Here is a 16,195-nt window from a genome sequence, read left to right as displayed (position 1 = left end):
GGGAACAATTAGTTTATAAATTGTGGGGGCAAATTGTCAAAATGAGGTTAATTGTCAATAATCAACAAGTTCGTGACTAATTTACCCACAAAGTTAATTTATATGTTAATTGTCCATTGCTTATAAGTTGAAGGGGCAAATCGACACTTAAGTCAAATAGAAACTATGCAGTTAGAAATTTTGAAAATAATGACCAATTTACCAATCTGCCATAATGTTCTAATAAAAAAAATGTTTCAAATTAATTGGCAATTTAAGACAAAAAAAATTAACAGAAAATTTAATTTAGTTAGATAATACGAGTTAATTTATAAAAAGTACTACATTTATCTTTTAATGTTTTTACATTCTTTTAATATATTCAACTATAATTAATGACTATATTTATGAAAATTAATAGGTCAATTAAATAATTGTTTATAATTTAGAATCAAAAAATTAAACTAATACCTAATAATTTGAGATAAAAATAAAATAAAATAATCTCATGTCTATTAATTTGAAACGGTGATGTAATGGAAGATTTTTGAAATGGTTTTAAACAATTAGCCATACTGAAGTTCAAGATCGAAAATCTCATAAATACACGGGAGGGCCTTAATACTTGAGATAGTGACGGGGGATTTCTTCCATTTCAAGCCCCCGCACTCGTATCTTAAAAAAATTAAATTTTTTACGAGCTACATAAGCTCCACTTATAATGTGATGATATTAAATTTTTAACTATTACCACCCGAGACTCTAGCAGTCGATTTATATTTAAGGCAAAAACAAAACGTCAAAACAAACTTAAATAATAATAGTAATATATAATGTTTATTTTACCAAAGAAAAAGTTATATACTATAGTAACCATGTGTTGGAAGGCCACCGCCATGAAAGCCCAATGGCGACACATTCATAGTGTTCTCTCTTCATGAAACCCATTTGAGCCGAGGGTTTAACACTCACCTGAAAACACTCTTCTCCTCCATCAAAAACTCCCCCTTCACCATACCCACTTGAAATAATGGAGACAGTACGGCTCCGTTTAGTATTCGATCACATTCTAAGCAAATTACAAGACACACAGGGTCTCAAACGTTGCTGGGTTCTCCTTAAACCCCAACACCAGACCATCTCTGACCTCTCCTCCTATCTTCTCAATGCTTTCAGCCTTCAAAATCACTGCCCCCGTGGCCTTCTCCTCTCGGTAGAATTAGCAAATTTGTGAACTTTTCAGTTCTTTTGGTGTTTTATGTGTTGGGTTTGATTTGTTTTTGTTGAATTTTGTAGATGGAAGGGTTCGCTTTGCCTGGGTTTGAGTCTACTTCTATTTTTAAAGATAAAGATATTATCAGGTTAGTAGTCATTGAGTATAAAAGTTCATTTATTTTAATGCAGTGGCGGATACAGAAATTAGATTACAGTAAAAGTTTATAAAGGTGGTCAAGATTGGCAAAATATAAATTTTTAAATGGGTGTACTATAAATATTTAGGAGGCAAAACTATATGAAAAATTATACAACATCAACAAAAATGTTGTTACCTATATGGAAAATTTAATGATAAAAAGAATAAGTAATAATAAGAAGATTTCTTATTGTAAATGCTCATTGACTTGGTGTAAATATGATATGGCTCAATGGTTTTATGAGATAAACACGCAAACTATACTATTCAATTTTATGTTAATATTTTCAAAATGGTTCAAAGTTATAAGGTGGCAATTGTCCATCATACGCTCTTCCTAAGTCCGCCTCTGCATGCACCTAGATTGCTTGTTTTGATTGAAGCTGGTGTTTTTGTTGTTGTCAGAGTGGAAAAGAATGGTGGGCTGGATTCTGAAATGGTGATGCTAGGTGATGAAGTGAATAATGCATTGGAGGTAGTTGAGATTGTAGAGACACAGCCTGTGGCTACTACGGGTATGAATCTTTTAGCTAATGAGGAGTTTGAGAAGGAGTGTGGAGGTTATTTAAGTGATGAAGAAGAGGATGAGGTGAAACAAGAAGATGAGCCGCTGCGGGAGGAAAATGGTGGTGAAGTAAAAACTGTTTCTAAGAAGCGAAAGGCAGTTAAGAAACTTAAGAGCCCAAAGTATGTTCAATATTTTGCATTTTAGACATGTATATCAATATTTATAGTTTTTTGGTCTAATTTTTTAAGATTGTGCATGTATTACTTGTTTTTCAACTTCTGAAAAAAAATTGTGTATTGCAGGAAGAAGAAAACTAAAAAATCTTCTAGTTCTGAGAAGTGTGTAACCCCTGTGAAAGATAAGGGGAAGAAAGTTTGTTGTGAGCAAAATGGAACTTTGAGCATTCCGGAAGTTGGTGAAAAAAGTCAGAGGAATAAAGCTCTATCTGAAGCAAAGAGGTAGAGTTCTAGCATTTTTGTAATAGTTATGAATGTTATCTCGTGGAGTTCTAACATTTCTAGTTATGAACATAATCTTGCAAGTTTATTGTTCTATTTCTTTAGCTGATTTTTGCTTTTGTTGGTTGCACATTTCCATCCGTGTGTTAGGTTATGTAATGCAACCTTGATATTTTATTGATAGGTTTGATTCATTCATATGCACTTAAGTAAACAATTTTTCATCATTTTATCATGTGATCAAGAGTCCTTTGGTGTATAATGTATAACTTTGAAACATTACACCAAATAAGATGCCAGGCTGCTCGCTTTCCATTTAATATTAATGCATATAGAATATTGCATGTTGATGCAGGCATGTCCTTTTGAAGCCTATAATCCCTTATCCCTATCTTGATTAACTAAATACTGTTTTTGCCCATATCTCTGTTTTGTAGCTTTTCTCGGCCTTTAGAAAATGGTGATGCAAGTATGGATGGATCCCCTTCTACTGGAGCGATTAAAAAGGTTTTGCTTAATTTTCAAAGTTTATACTCAGCCTGTAATGTTAGATCCATCTGATAATTATAGTGATAACTGAAAAATACAATGTGTTATGTTGATTTAGATTGCGCCATCAGATTTATAATCATCGTAGGCGTGCATTTGATTTAGGATTTTTCATGTACCTTTCTGTCATTCGTTGAAGCTCTATTGGTGTCAAATATTGCTTTGCGAGTTTTGCGCTCTCCTGAAACTTTTCTGGCTCATATAATGATAGGCATAAAGATGTTGAACGGTAACAATTAATAACAAGGCAGGCATTCCAGTTTGGTTGTTCTTTGCAAGTTAAATATTTAAATTAACCTAATCCAAGATCCGCTATGTGCCAATATCTACTCAAAAATGATTGACTGTACTTTAAGATCCTCAGATGCTATTTTGCATAATATGAAAGTGATGGTCAAGTTTTCTTTGAGATTCATTCCCACGTATCCAATTCTTTAATGTAAATAGGTTATATTGTTTTCTCCTTTGAAAGAAAAATATCAGTCATATGTTCCTTTCTGACAGAATCATGCAAGTTTTCCTGAATGCAGCAAAACTTTTACTCTCTCTAATATGAAAACTGATAAGTGTTTGCATTTGGAACTTAATGTCTGCAAATTTGTCACTTGCATATATCGTCACTTTTCTCGGAGGACCATATTGGATGAACAAGTTTTTAGCTATTGGTTGTCTAGGGTGTGGAGTATCGATAGCTAGTGATTCTTATATATTTCTTGTTGTGTAGACCACAAACAGGTAAGTATATTTAATAACTGATTGTAAAGCTGCCTATACCTTGAATCTTGGTTCCTGGCTAGTATGATCACTGAACTGAACTCAAATAATCCAAGCTAGTTAAGTGTGTTTTCACTTCTGTATTTCCTCTAAAACTTTCTTGTTTACAGTGCCATAATGTGTACTTCGTTGCATCTGGGTTCAGCCGTATAAAATTAGCTTTTTATTACCTTATTATCAAGTGTGATTTTATGATAATCTAATTTTAAATTTTGTTTTACACGATGTCCTCAGTCCAGTAGAAGTGCTCGACGTAAACAAGCAATTAGGAGAAGGAAGAAGGAAGAACGTATAGCTATGCTTAAAGAGGTAAAACAGTGTTTGTTCTCGACTAAATTACTCTTATTTAAATGTTCCTCGTCTTAGCAATTCTTCTCTTAAGCTTTGCTCAAATGATAATGACGTGTTGGGGTGGGTGTAGATTCTAGAATGTATCTCATGTGCACAGATACACAATGACTAGGTCAATATGTAGAGGAGATTGAGAGGAGGAGGGAGAGAGAGGTGGGGGGATGTTAAAATTTGGGACTAGTATATCTTTTCCGAGTGTCTATTTTCAGTTTCTACTTTTAATCTATTTTACTATATTGTGTGCAGCAACAACAGAGGGTATTACGTGGAAACTCTCCTCGGAAGGCATCTGAAAATGATAACCAGAGCCTCTCTCAACCTTTGGCTAAAAAAGTAAATCAAGAATCTCCTAAGGAATCTTCTGATGAATCTTCTGAGGAATCTTCTGAGGAATTACCTGAAAGAGATGGTGAAAAACTTCAGGAAGATGGTCAACAGACAGAAATTGATAGTGATTTGGAGGATGATGTTGTTCCTATTGTGATAAGGCCAGGACATATTCGCTTTGAACCTCTCAGTAAAGGTTTGATGTTTTCTATCTATCCGTGTTTGTGTGTGTCTGCGTGTTACTTATAGGGACTGTGAGTTTCTGAAATCCTTGACATTCAAATGTAATAAAAAATGCAACACTTGTTTATTTAAGAATTGCCTTAATTCAATAATCTTTGATGTGTCGAATACATTTATTGTTCCAGTGCATGCTGCTGATCAGACCGTGCAGCAACCTCAAATCTCTGTGGTATGTTTCTTTGTTTCAATTGCTTGCTCCATCTACTCTTCTCGCTTGATGTTTTCTTTGTAAATGATTACTTGAGAATAGCAAAATATTTATCAAAATTTATTTCTCACCCCTTTTCTTGTAAAATATTTGGAGTTTGTACATTGTAGCAAATATGATATATTATTCCTTACACTGTGATTATTGTCCGTTGATGTAGTTTGCCTCTTCCAAATAACAAACTGTGGCATTACAAGCTTTTGCTTAATTAAAATCTTGTTGAATTTTGAGTCAATTTGGGAAGGGAACATTCCAGTTTTTTTCCCTCTTTCTGAACCATTTATATTTATCATTTTGTTCACCTTCCTTGCCACCCTCATACAATTGTACCCTTGCTTTTGGGATGGTGAAGCTTGGGGACTGAGGAGAACTAGATGTTGGACACAGGTGACTTCTTTTAAAAAAAATTAAGCATACTATCATGAGATATTTTATTTTAGTTTTTATTGAATTATTTAGATGTGGATGTCTCAGCTTATAGTGCCATCTACATTCAGCTCTGATTAGTATCTAAATCATACTTATGGTTCCTTAGGAGACATTTCAATGGAATGGCATAACAAGCAAAAAGAAGGGTCAGAAATGGGGTACAGAAAAAGCAGCATCTTACAAAAGGAATGATTATAGAAATTCCAATCAAGAGTGTGCAGTATCTTACAAAAGGAATGATTATAGAAATTTCAATCAAGGAGAGTGTTCTAACTCTAAGATGTGGCATGATGGAGCAAAACCTGCAGTTGATCGTATCGACTTTGAGAAGCTTGAATTCTATACGACGTCACCTAAGGTTTGTTTCTATCAAAATTTCATTGTTAATTTTTCATGGTTAAGATATGTGGCAACTGTGGGTTGTATGGTTTGAATTTCAAAATCTATCAATTCTTTTTAAATGGCTTCACTCAGACAGCAAGCAGATATGCATAATCATAAGTATGGTTCTTTATCATTATGTGTTTATACATTGTGCAGGTAGGAGACGTGATTGCTTATCGTTTGATTGAACTGTCATCGTCCTGGACACCTGAATTGTCATCCTATCAAGTATGATACTTACATCGAAATTATAACGGAACTTGGATTATTAAGACAATGTTCTACTTATTATGCACCTCTGTCTGTAGGTAGGGAAGATATCAACATATGACATGCGGGCCAATAGGGTGCGGCTTGTGCCCGTACCAGGATATCCAGTGATTTCTGAGGAGCCTGATGGCGATGCATCTGCTATACAAGGGACCACCCATTATGCAAAGGATGGCTCTTTATGGGTAGGATTCCTTGATATCTTTCTTTTTGCTTTTAGTTTGATTCTATTTTTTGGAGGATATGCTGGAAGGGCAGCTGGGGACTGTATTAATATGCGAAGGTTTTGTTTATTTATTGGCTCGAAAACCTATGTTTTACATGGAAACTTCTTGAATCCAACATTTCTGCGTCTGTTTCAGAAACGCTTCTAAAACTCTGAAACTTTACATGTATAACCTATTCTTGTGAAAATATGTTCGCCCATTTCCCATTTCGGCATTTCTGTTTCAGTGCTAAAACTGAGGGAATGAGGAACATGGCCTTTCAATGCTAATGACACTTTGTTTTGATTTTGTCTGGCCTGCTTTCACCCAATATAACTTCTGTTGGATCAATTTAGCTACACAGTTTTTTTTTTTGCTGCTGCTTCTGGTTATTCTTGATAATAGCAACGAATACTGCTTCATCTCCAGATAGACTTTTCATCACTTCTTGAAGTTCGTCTTGTCACCCAAGTCAACTCGAATTCAGTAAAACCAATCGCTGGTGGAGTTGATGAAGTCTCTGTCAGAGAGCAGGACAATGCAACAGGATCCCGATCCAACAATGGCAATGAATCTCATGCTCCTGTCCAAGGTATTACATTACTTAAATCACCCTACTCGATTCCATGAAAACAGTCAAATCATTGATGAACTGCTACAAGCATGAAACGATTTTACGTAAATGAGTACTCAATGCTAATTTCACTCTATTTTTTGTTCCGCAGAGAACGGGAAAGTAAATTCATGGGAAGATATTAGCCAGGCTTTGGATGCAAAGAAAGCAGAGCTAGCTCAGGAGGATAAATGGAACAAGGCGGAGAGTTCGGGCAAGAAACCATGGTCCTACCGGGCATTGAGAGGCAGTGCACTTGGTCCAACAATGGCTTTATTAAGATCACAAAATGAACTATGACTTTAAAACTAATATGATTTTGGTAACTTTCAGACTTGTTCTATGAGATTTTAAGGTTTTTGAGCCTTTGAAGGTCCCAAGTATTGGGCTTAATAACAGAGAGCGTAAGTTTTGTATATAGTGCTGTTATGTCTCTATATTCTTTCAGTGATCAGTAAATGTAGGCTCCCCCTTTCTTGTTCTGCTCTTGTTTATCTGATTTCGCATTCATGCATCGTATCAGTGAAGTTAGGGGTGAGCATTGAAGCAACCCCAACCGAAAATGATCATTCGGTTTACTTCGATTTGCTACTTATTATAAAAGAAATTTATCTCTTTTGGCTTTCAATTTTGAAAAACTAAAATATATATATAATATTTTTTATATATATTCAAATGTTTAAAATGTAAAATTCATTATAATTACATAGATTTAGTTTCAAACTCAATATCTTTAACTTTCATCTTTAAAAAATTTCTAAAATATGAACTATTATTATTGGTCAAAGGTATAATTTTTTTTTTTTATGTTTTTCAGTAGAGTACATAAGCCTTTTGAATCATTTTTTGCTATTTGGGTTCTCAACGTATTTAAACGGTGTAAGACAACCTTTAAATATTTTAGAAAAAAATACGTAAGCTCTTTTAGTTTATTTAGTTGCCACTTAGCCTCTCATGAATTTAGTTTTTTCTGTGGTTTTTTAAGTATAAGGTTTATTTGCATTGTTTAAAAACGTTGAAAGCTCAAATAGCAAGAAATGAGGATTTATATGTTTTTTTCTTTAAAAAATTTGAAGAATTTTTTTATACCTACTGCCATTATTAAATTTTGGTAAAATTGAAAATCAAACTTGACCATTTTAATTTTAATTTGGTTCGGTTTTTACTTTTTTATAAAAAGAAATGGATTTTGATATTCTTACTATTGAATCAGACTGAAATAGGAAATGCACAAAGGTTAGAATACAGTCCATATTCATATTCTCATGCCAACAATTGGGTCAAAAAACAATTCCCAGTCAAGCCAATGACTTCAACTAATTGATTTGCAAGGCACCATATTGATTATAGAATTGAAGAAATCAGCTGCTGAAGCAAGCATTTTTCCAAGCTATCATGTGACTTCTTCTAGGTTCTACCCTTAAATGTTCAGTCAAAATTAATGCATCATGCCAATTTGCAAGATCAATCACCACCACTCAATTTCACCTCTTTAGTCAATGGTGACCTCAATTAGCTTGCCTAGGCAATCATGAATATATGCCTTCTTGTAGTTTCGGAACAATCCGGCTACAGAAAAATCGGGAACATAAAGTTCATTTTTCATGCTTACGCTATCTTCAAATCAAAACATCGAAAATAACATCAATTACATCAAAAACATCAAAAGATACATTAATATTTTCATATCCAACCGTTAACTCTATTTAAAACACCGAAAGAAATATTCAGAAGTTTCACATTGATTTAATGTGAAAAATGGGATTAGGTTGGAGATGTCCTTAGTAATCAACTTAACTTGCTTACCACGGCACTATGAACATTAAAGCTAGATTCTAAATAGGAACATAATAATGCTTACTTGAATGGAAAGTTTCAGAAAACAAAACACTGACTCGTGATAATTGATGTGGGAATAACTTGCTAAAAATTTCATTATACTTTTAACTGAAATTGAATGGAATCTTTATTCCAGTTTGGTATTATTTACTTCTAAGTCCTATTAGTGTACAGCGAGCTTGCTTTCTGTACATGATTGGCCCTAGCCTTGTAGTAATAACTTGCTTCCTCTTTCTAATACTCCACCAGAATAATGCTTACAAGATGTAATCAAATCAAACTCTCGAGAGCAATCGGCATTTTTGCAGAAGTCGTCTCATTTCTCGCTGTTGTCTTCCACCTTTTGAAATGAGAAATTATTGAAAAGGTTCACGAATTGCTCTGGCTCCTCACCTTCTCTAACAATCTGCAAATACCATGTGCATATGAAATTAGCCAATTCGACCGGAACTCGAGAATGCAGAATAATGGCTAGAAAAAAATATGAATCAACAATGAAGAGAGAAGAGCGGACCATATTTAGCATATTTTTATTCCAGACTAGGAAATAAGGCTAATTCGCTAAGCATGATTGGTTAATAAGGCTATTTCTCAACGAAAACCGGATGCATACTGTGATACTAGTAGCATTTTCATTCATCAAAATCTTGTTCAATCATCTTCACTACCAAAAGAAACAAATTCTAAGATTCCACCTCTCTCATGAACAACAATGCAGCAACAGGAAAGAGTTTTTATTTACATGAATTTGGATCAATAAGACGATGAATAAGCACGCACACCGAGATAGAGTAAAATAAGTAATTAAAGTTGAAGATGTAAAGATGCCTCTTAGGGTCTCTGTTGAATTTGCTAGATTCCTACTCAACATATTTAAAAACAAAGGCGGGCAAACAAACAAACAAACATATCAAAATTGTTTTGGACTGTCAGACTGAAAGTTTGTCACTCATCACCAACATGGGCATTTCAGTATTGTTAATTTGCCATTGCACAATTTTTTTACAATTACACGAGCTTTCAAAGGTACTTTACTTACTATGTTTCCCTCTTTATCATTACTATGCTAACTCTACAAAGGTAGGAACAAATGCACATAAAAGTTTATGATATATTAACAGAATAACAGACGTGCAGTAGTTACCTGGATAGGAATATTGTCGGGGAAATTATGTTGACTGAGAAAGCTGCGACCAATCTCCATGCAATGTGGATGGCTATCTTTGTGAGACTCAGTTCTGCTTATCAACTCACTTTGCCCTTCTTCAAATACTATTTCCCGCCCTAGCCACACATATAGAATTCCAGGACTACTTGAGCCCAAAGTTAAACTTGGAGCCAACAAATTGTACACGGATCGCGAATCAAGGATGCGAAAGCAATGCAGGTCGACTTTCTTCATGCTAGGCCACAGATACAAAACTGCGGTGGTGATTTGTGAATCTTTCCCGATCCAACTATAAGATGAATTATATAAGTTATCGGATACTCTTCCCTCTTCAGTTTTACTTTGCGAACCATTGCCTAGATTACTAATATCCGCATCCGGCATTTGCTCTTCTCTACTGCCTCCATGCTCAAATAGCTCATCACGCATATCTTTCATCTCATCATCATCCGAATCAGTTAAAGAGAAGGACCATGATCTTACCAGACTTCTGGAGACTTGAGATGATTCAATAATTGAAGGTAAAACCATGCAGGGTGGAGGAATATTTCCTCTGCGCTCTGCAATAGAGGGTGAAGTCCCTGTTAGCGGTAAAGAGGTTTTCTCTGATTTCAAACCATGATTACCAGAAAACTCTTTTGTAGGCGATGTGGGAGTTTCTTTGTAAGGTATGGAAAGTTTATCCAGCAATGGGACATTCTTGGCATAAAATGGATCTATGGTCTCCCAGCCAGAAGGTGAAGGCTGTCTAGAAGACAAGTATGACAGGTCAGACCAATTAGAGGATGATGGTGAAAAGGCAAATGAACTGGACGAGTAGTCAGAGGTTGAAGGTGAAAGTGTAGGGGACTTATTATTGAACTTTGGACTGATATCCGGAAAACATGGAAACGAATCCGTAGAGCTACTACTAGGAGTGGGTGGTGGCAATGAAGGATCGGTGAGGCAAAGAGATTGTTCTACTCCACTAGAATTCTTAATCCTATATGGACTACTATTTAAGAAACAATCAAAGGAATTTGGAGAGCCGCACGGAGAGGCTGATGATGGAGATGTCGAAGGAGAACCAACCAATGAAACAGGATGTTCAAGTTCTTTACGGCCATCTGCACTCGTTCTTGATTCCCTAACATACGGAAAAAGGTCCTGGTTTAGTTTGGTTGACGTCAAAAATTCTTTCATTATACCACTTGCAAACTTCTGCCTTAGTCTTCCCCATCTATTTTCCCTGGCAGGGAGGCAAGTTTCGGATTCAGCATTTGATACTGAAAACGGAGGAACTACCCCACCAGCAAGCGCCTCTCGGAACAGTTCAAAATCTGAATCATAATCATTAACCTTTCTTTCATTAGACAAAGCTTCTTCCTTGTTTAGTTCTACTTGTTGGCCATCATCTGTTGGAATTTGTCCAATGGCAAAACCATCCCAAAATTCAGACGGTTCTTCCCCTTCTTTGATGATCATAGTCGGACCTTGTGCCTTTTCATATTGTATGACCTGATTCGCAGCTATTTTTGCCTGATTTGACATCGCTGAGCTGCACTTGTTCCCAACCCAAACAAAGATGTTAGTAGGAACATGAACAATGAATGCACCCCTTGAGTCAAGTCCTCGAATATCTGGCTGGCTCAACATCTTTGGCACAAGATGAAGAGGATCATATGGTGAGTGTGGAGCCATCCTATATATCCTAAGCACGGAATTAGGGCTAGCAGGAACTGCATGTACCCGCTTCTGGCACTGAAGAAGTTGACACGCAAAACCCATATTCGGGTTAGTTACTCCTCTGGCTGCCTTCACATATTGAAAAGCGTCTTCAAAACTTTGGCCTTCCCTCCACATAAGGTAAGCAATAACCAAAGAAGTAGACCTCGAAACTCCTTGGCAACAATGTACAAGAACCTTCCCATCATTTTCTCTAACATCTTCAAAGTAATCAAACACATCATATAGAATACTCGTAATATCCTCAGAAGGACTATCCTGCAACCAAAGTGTCTTATACACAAGATCACTCTTGAAATACTCAGGACAAACAAAACCAACACAATTCAACACATGAGTGATCCCATTTTGCCGCAAAATTTCTCGATTCTTAGCTACAGCATCACTCCCTAAATAAATATGATCAGCAATCCTCGAACATTCCTTATCGAAAAACGCTAACTTATCTTTCTTAAACTGAAATTCCCTAACAGGCTGTTGCTTTTCCTTCTCAAGATCCGACTTTTCGAGGGGTTTATCAGCCACAGGTCCTCTTGGGGTTTGAGGATGAGGCCATACACCAAGATCATCAGAACCAGCAGTAGGCCACTCCTCAACAGGGCGGCGGGCTATCGAAAGCGGCTGGAGAGGTGGCAAACAAGACCTTGCCTTGCTATTGAATTGGTGGGCTCTAGTCCTAGGAATTGGCTTAGTAGGTGACCTATCACTCCAAGAAACAGACCTCAAATATGGTTTCCGGGGGAAACCTCCAGTATCACCACCACTGCCACCACCAGTGGTGGTGGTGACAAGGTCATTTTTATCTTGTTGGCTAAACATATCTCAAGTTTTGACACAATTTAATGAATCCCCATCAAAGGTTACTTCTTGGAAATGCCATTAAAAGAACAAAGTTGGTTTCTTTAACTAATTATGAAATCTCAAAAACTAAAAATTCTCTCTTTTTTCTAAAGTCTGTGCACTTTTTCTTTACCTAAAACTCTTGACTCTTCTTCAATACATCAAATATGAATAAAGACCAAGTAAAAAAGCAAAATAATTCAAAAAAAAAAAACAACAAATAAGTTATAACTCAAATGGTATAAAGGCTCGGCGTAACTGCTAAGTCGTGGGTTCAATCCGAACAGACAAAAAAACAAAACCCCACAGATTTTATGAAGCTGAGATAGTTGAAAAGAGACTGACTTACCGGTTGGTTATGGTTTGGTGAGACAAAGCTGCCATTTTTAAGAGAAGGTGGACTGAGTTAGAAGGAACGAGTTAGAGTTGTTTTTAAGATTTTGTGGAACTGAGTCAGTCAGCATATTTGTTGAAGAGAGAGAATGGGTCAACTGTGAATGTGATAGCTATTTTTGAGCAATTGCATGTCAAATCTTGTGATGACATTTAAATCATTGTAATATTTTTTTTATATTTTTTTTGGTTTTATTGTTATCAACTTGTTGTATTTGAAAAAACCAAACCATTGGTTGAGACTTGAGAGTTGGTCGGTGATTCAAGCGGTTCTGATGGATTGAATCGGTTGGTTGGATTTAATTGTCAAAATAATCCCAAACTTTTAAGTGTTTTCCGATTTTAGCATAAATTTTTATATTTAGTAAAGATAACACTAACCTTTAATTGTGTTTTCAAAAATAGCATGTTAGTTATTTTAAAGAAAATTGAGTAGTTGAAATAAATCTTTAAAAAACTAAATCAATAAACAAACCAATATGGTCATTGGTTTAACTCAACCGGTCTAATCACTTGTTAGACTGTTTGAATAAAAATACAAATATCTACAATATATTATAAATTTATGTATGTATTATATATATAAGCCGCTCTAACAATAATTAGATTTATATATGGGGCTTTGTAGTTTTTTTTAAATCAGTTAATTATAATAAAATTTGCAAATTTATTCATTTTTACGGCTCAATAGTTCATTGACTCGTACATTCTTTTCTGGTTCATAATGGTTGAACCATATCTTCAATTTAAAAAAGAAAAAAGAAATCAGACTAGCATTCATTTGAGGTCGAACCAATTCAATAAACTATATTGAACTAGTTAAAACTCTAGTTGAAATTAAGATAATAATAATAATAGTATCTATTCCTCAAAAAAAAAAAAAAAATAATAGTATCTTTTGGGGAAAAAATAACACATATCACTGGTACATATTTCACTATTAACAAACTAAAGAATTAATCGCTTTATAAATCACGAATTTTCGCCTATTGTCGAACACCAACTTTTAAATTTTTATAATTTGAAATACCGAGTAGTTTTTTTATCAAAAAAATATTAATGTGGACGCCGAAATAGAGTTTGTTCTGATGCCCACATCATCATTTTTAACATAAAATTGTTCAGCATTTGAAATTATAAAAAATGATACTCCAAATATTAAATTTCAAAATTGAATGTTCGTTTTAAAATTACAAAACATGGTAAAGATCATGATATTTTAAAGTAATTAAGCCTAAATTAAATACGGGTGGAAGTGGAATTAAAAACAAGAAGACAAAAAAATTATATTTTTTAATCATTTTAAAGAAAAGATTGTTGGTGCTTGTAGTACGATTTGATCTCACGGCTTTAACAGAATTATGGTCATCGCACATACTACTTGAGCTACAACTCATGTATAAAAAAAAATTCCGTCGTTCGACAAAAATAACTAGTGATATTATATATATATGGACAAAATTAATATACTGAATGATTTAGTTATGAACAGCCCATCCAAATCCATAACATTCTTATTGGTTTCATGTTTGAAGTTGTTGTTCAAAATATAGGTAACAATATTGGAAAATTCGTTGCCTCATATTCCAACAATTTACAAAGGGGAATAGAAGGAATACGTCTGGGGAAGATTGGTATTAGATAGATTTTAAGTTAGAAAGACTTCCAATCTATTGCTTCATTTGTGGAAGGATAGGGCATCAAGACAGTTTCTACGATAAAAATCTTCCCTCACGACATAAGCATTGCTGAAAACCATTATACGGCAGGGCTAATAGTTGTCCGAAAACAATTTCCAAACGCATGTCGGCGGCAGATAGTTGAGAGACTAAGTGCTAGAGGAGGGGGAGGAGGAGAAGGAAGAAGGATTTAATGTTCGAATAGATAGAGATGAATTTGTTTATATCATTTTTTACTTAGCACCACATAAAATTATTGCAATCGGAGAAGCATTAAGTTGGCTAAAAGGGAGTTCAAATGTTATCATTGAGTCGGATTTTGTAAAAATTGTGAGCAAACTTAGAGAGTCGGATAGGGAGGAAAAGATGAGTTGATGGTGATTGTTTCTTATCAGCGAAATAACACTTGAATTTATCTTTTGTATTCATTGAAAGATCTGCAAATTATACTGCAGGTATTCAATTTATGTTGGGACATCATGAATAGTTCTTAGATTATATAAATTTTATATAAATGTGATTATTATATATATATTCATATATATTTTTATAATTTATAATTTTTTTACCAATATTAAAATATTTATAGAATTAAAATTCATTACTGTACAAACATTATGAGAATTAAAATCTAATTAATAGTGTTTTTTTATTTAGACCTAATTACTTAAAAACCACCCACCTTATAATTATTTTTTATTTATACCATGACCTAGGAAAATTTTCAATTGTACTCTATTTTTGATTTTTATGTTTCATCTCTACTCGAATGAGTTGAATTGACCTATTTTCTTTTTAAAAAGAGTTTAAATTAGTCCTTCATTGTTAACCTATATTCTAATTAAATGTTAATGTTAATTATTTATGTATCTTGTTTTTAATATTTTTATTTTTAAATTAATTAAATTATCAAAAAATTTACTTTTGGGATACAAATGAAACATAAAAATCAAAAATAGGATACAATTGAAAATTTTCCTAGGTCATGGTATAAATGAAAAAAAGTTATAAGGTGGGTGGTTTTTAAATAATTATGCCTTTTATTTATGTAATATTTAGACTTGTATTTCAACTTTTGTATTCTTATAATAAATATTGAGTATTGTTTTTAATTTTTATGTTTAATAATATTTTAATAATTATTATAAAAAAATATGAAATTGTATTTGGATGTATTTTAAAATTGAATAAATTTAGACGATGTGACAAATGAGACTTGTTAATAAAAAAAATAAAAAACTATTCTAATTTTCTTTAAAATGTATTTATGAAATTATTTCTCTTAAATATAATAATTTATTTTTTGTAACTTTAGCAAATACTATGTAATTTATAAATAGGTAACATGAATAGTTATTGGAATTACTATTTGTTTAATATTAAGTATGAGTGTTCAAATGACCAAAAACTTATAACTCGAGGATTTAAATATGTATCTACCCTAAAAGAAATTAACAAATAAACTATAGAAGATTAAATGGTCATGAAAGGTGGGCGGATAATTCCCATCAACATGGATGCGTTCAGACAAAATGAATTTTATAACTTCTCTTGTGTTCTTTGACAAAAAAAAAAAAGAGCTTCTCTTATGTTCGACGTTGTGGGCCTTTAATTAATCATTCATTTTTGGAAAGTTTATATATTTACCCAATTACGGAGATAGGGAGAGGTATGGGAATGTCATAACTTCCTTTAAAATTTTAAAATTGTTAAAATTAGCATTAATTTTTATAATTTAACCCCTCTTAATTTTTAAAATTGTCTATTTCATATATTACATATTGCAATTTGACCCTCACTATGTTAAAATCTTGGCTCCGTCACTGATAAGAAATAGT

The 16,195-nt window shown here is 33.7% G+C and overlaps 2 protein-coding genes across 2 annotated transcripts; one reads left to right on the top strand and one right to left on the bottom strand.

The window, feature by feature from the left end:
* Positions 1 to 858: 858 nt before the first annotated feature.
* On the top strand, positions 859 to 7,195 carry LOC126656187 (coilin). Its single transcript, XM_050350693.1, has 13 exons — positions 859 to 1,192; positions 1,276 to 1,340; positions 1,799 to 2,080; positions 2,204 to 2,359; positions 2,797 to 2,866; positions 3,917 to 3,991; positions 4,280 to 4,556; positions 4,729 to 4,772; positions 5,347 to 5,598; positions 5,781 to 5,852; positions 5,933 to 6,079; positions 6,530 to 6,692; positions 6,826 to 7,195. Exons 1-13 carry the CDS (start codon positions 1,010 to 1,012, stop codon positions 7,011 to 7,013), a joined length of 1,974 nt encoding a protein of 657 aa, XP_050206650.1. The 5' UTR covers positions 859 to 1,009; the 3' UTR covers positions 7,014 to 7,195.
* Positions 7,196 to 8,617: 1,422 nt separating this feature from the next.
* LOC126655792 (protein-tyrosine-phosphatase MKP1-like) lies at positions 8,618 to 12,811 on the bottom strand. The gene is made up of 2 exons (XM_050350093.2): positions 9,697 to 12,811; positions 8,618 to 8,958 (listed from the first exon to the last, which is right to left on the bottom strand). Exons 1-2 carry the CDS (start codon positions 12,262 to 12,264, stop codon positions 8,869 to 8,871), a joined length of 2,658 nt encoding a protein of 885 aa, XP_050206050.1. The 5' UTR covers positions 12,265 to 12,811; the 3' UTR covers positions 8,618 to 8,868.
* Positions 12,812 to 16,195: the final 3,384 nt, after the last annotated feature.

This window comes from Mercurialis annua, linkage group LG7 (genome assembly GCF_937616625.2).
Source record: "Mercurialis annua linkage group LG7, ddMerAnnu1.2, whole genome shotgun sequence".
Classification (NCBI taxonomy): domain Eukaryota; kingdom Viridiplantae; phylum Streptophyta; class Magnoliopsida; order Malpighiales; family Euphorbiaceae; genus Mercurialis; species Mercurialis annua.
Note: the sequence above shows the minus strand (reverse complement) of the source record. Positions and strands in the feature narration are given on the sequence as shown.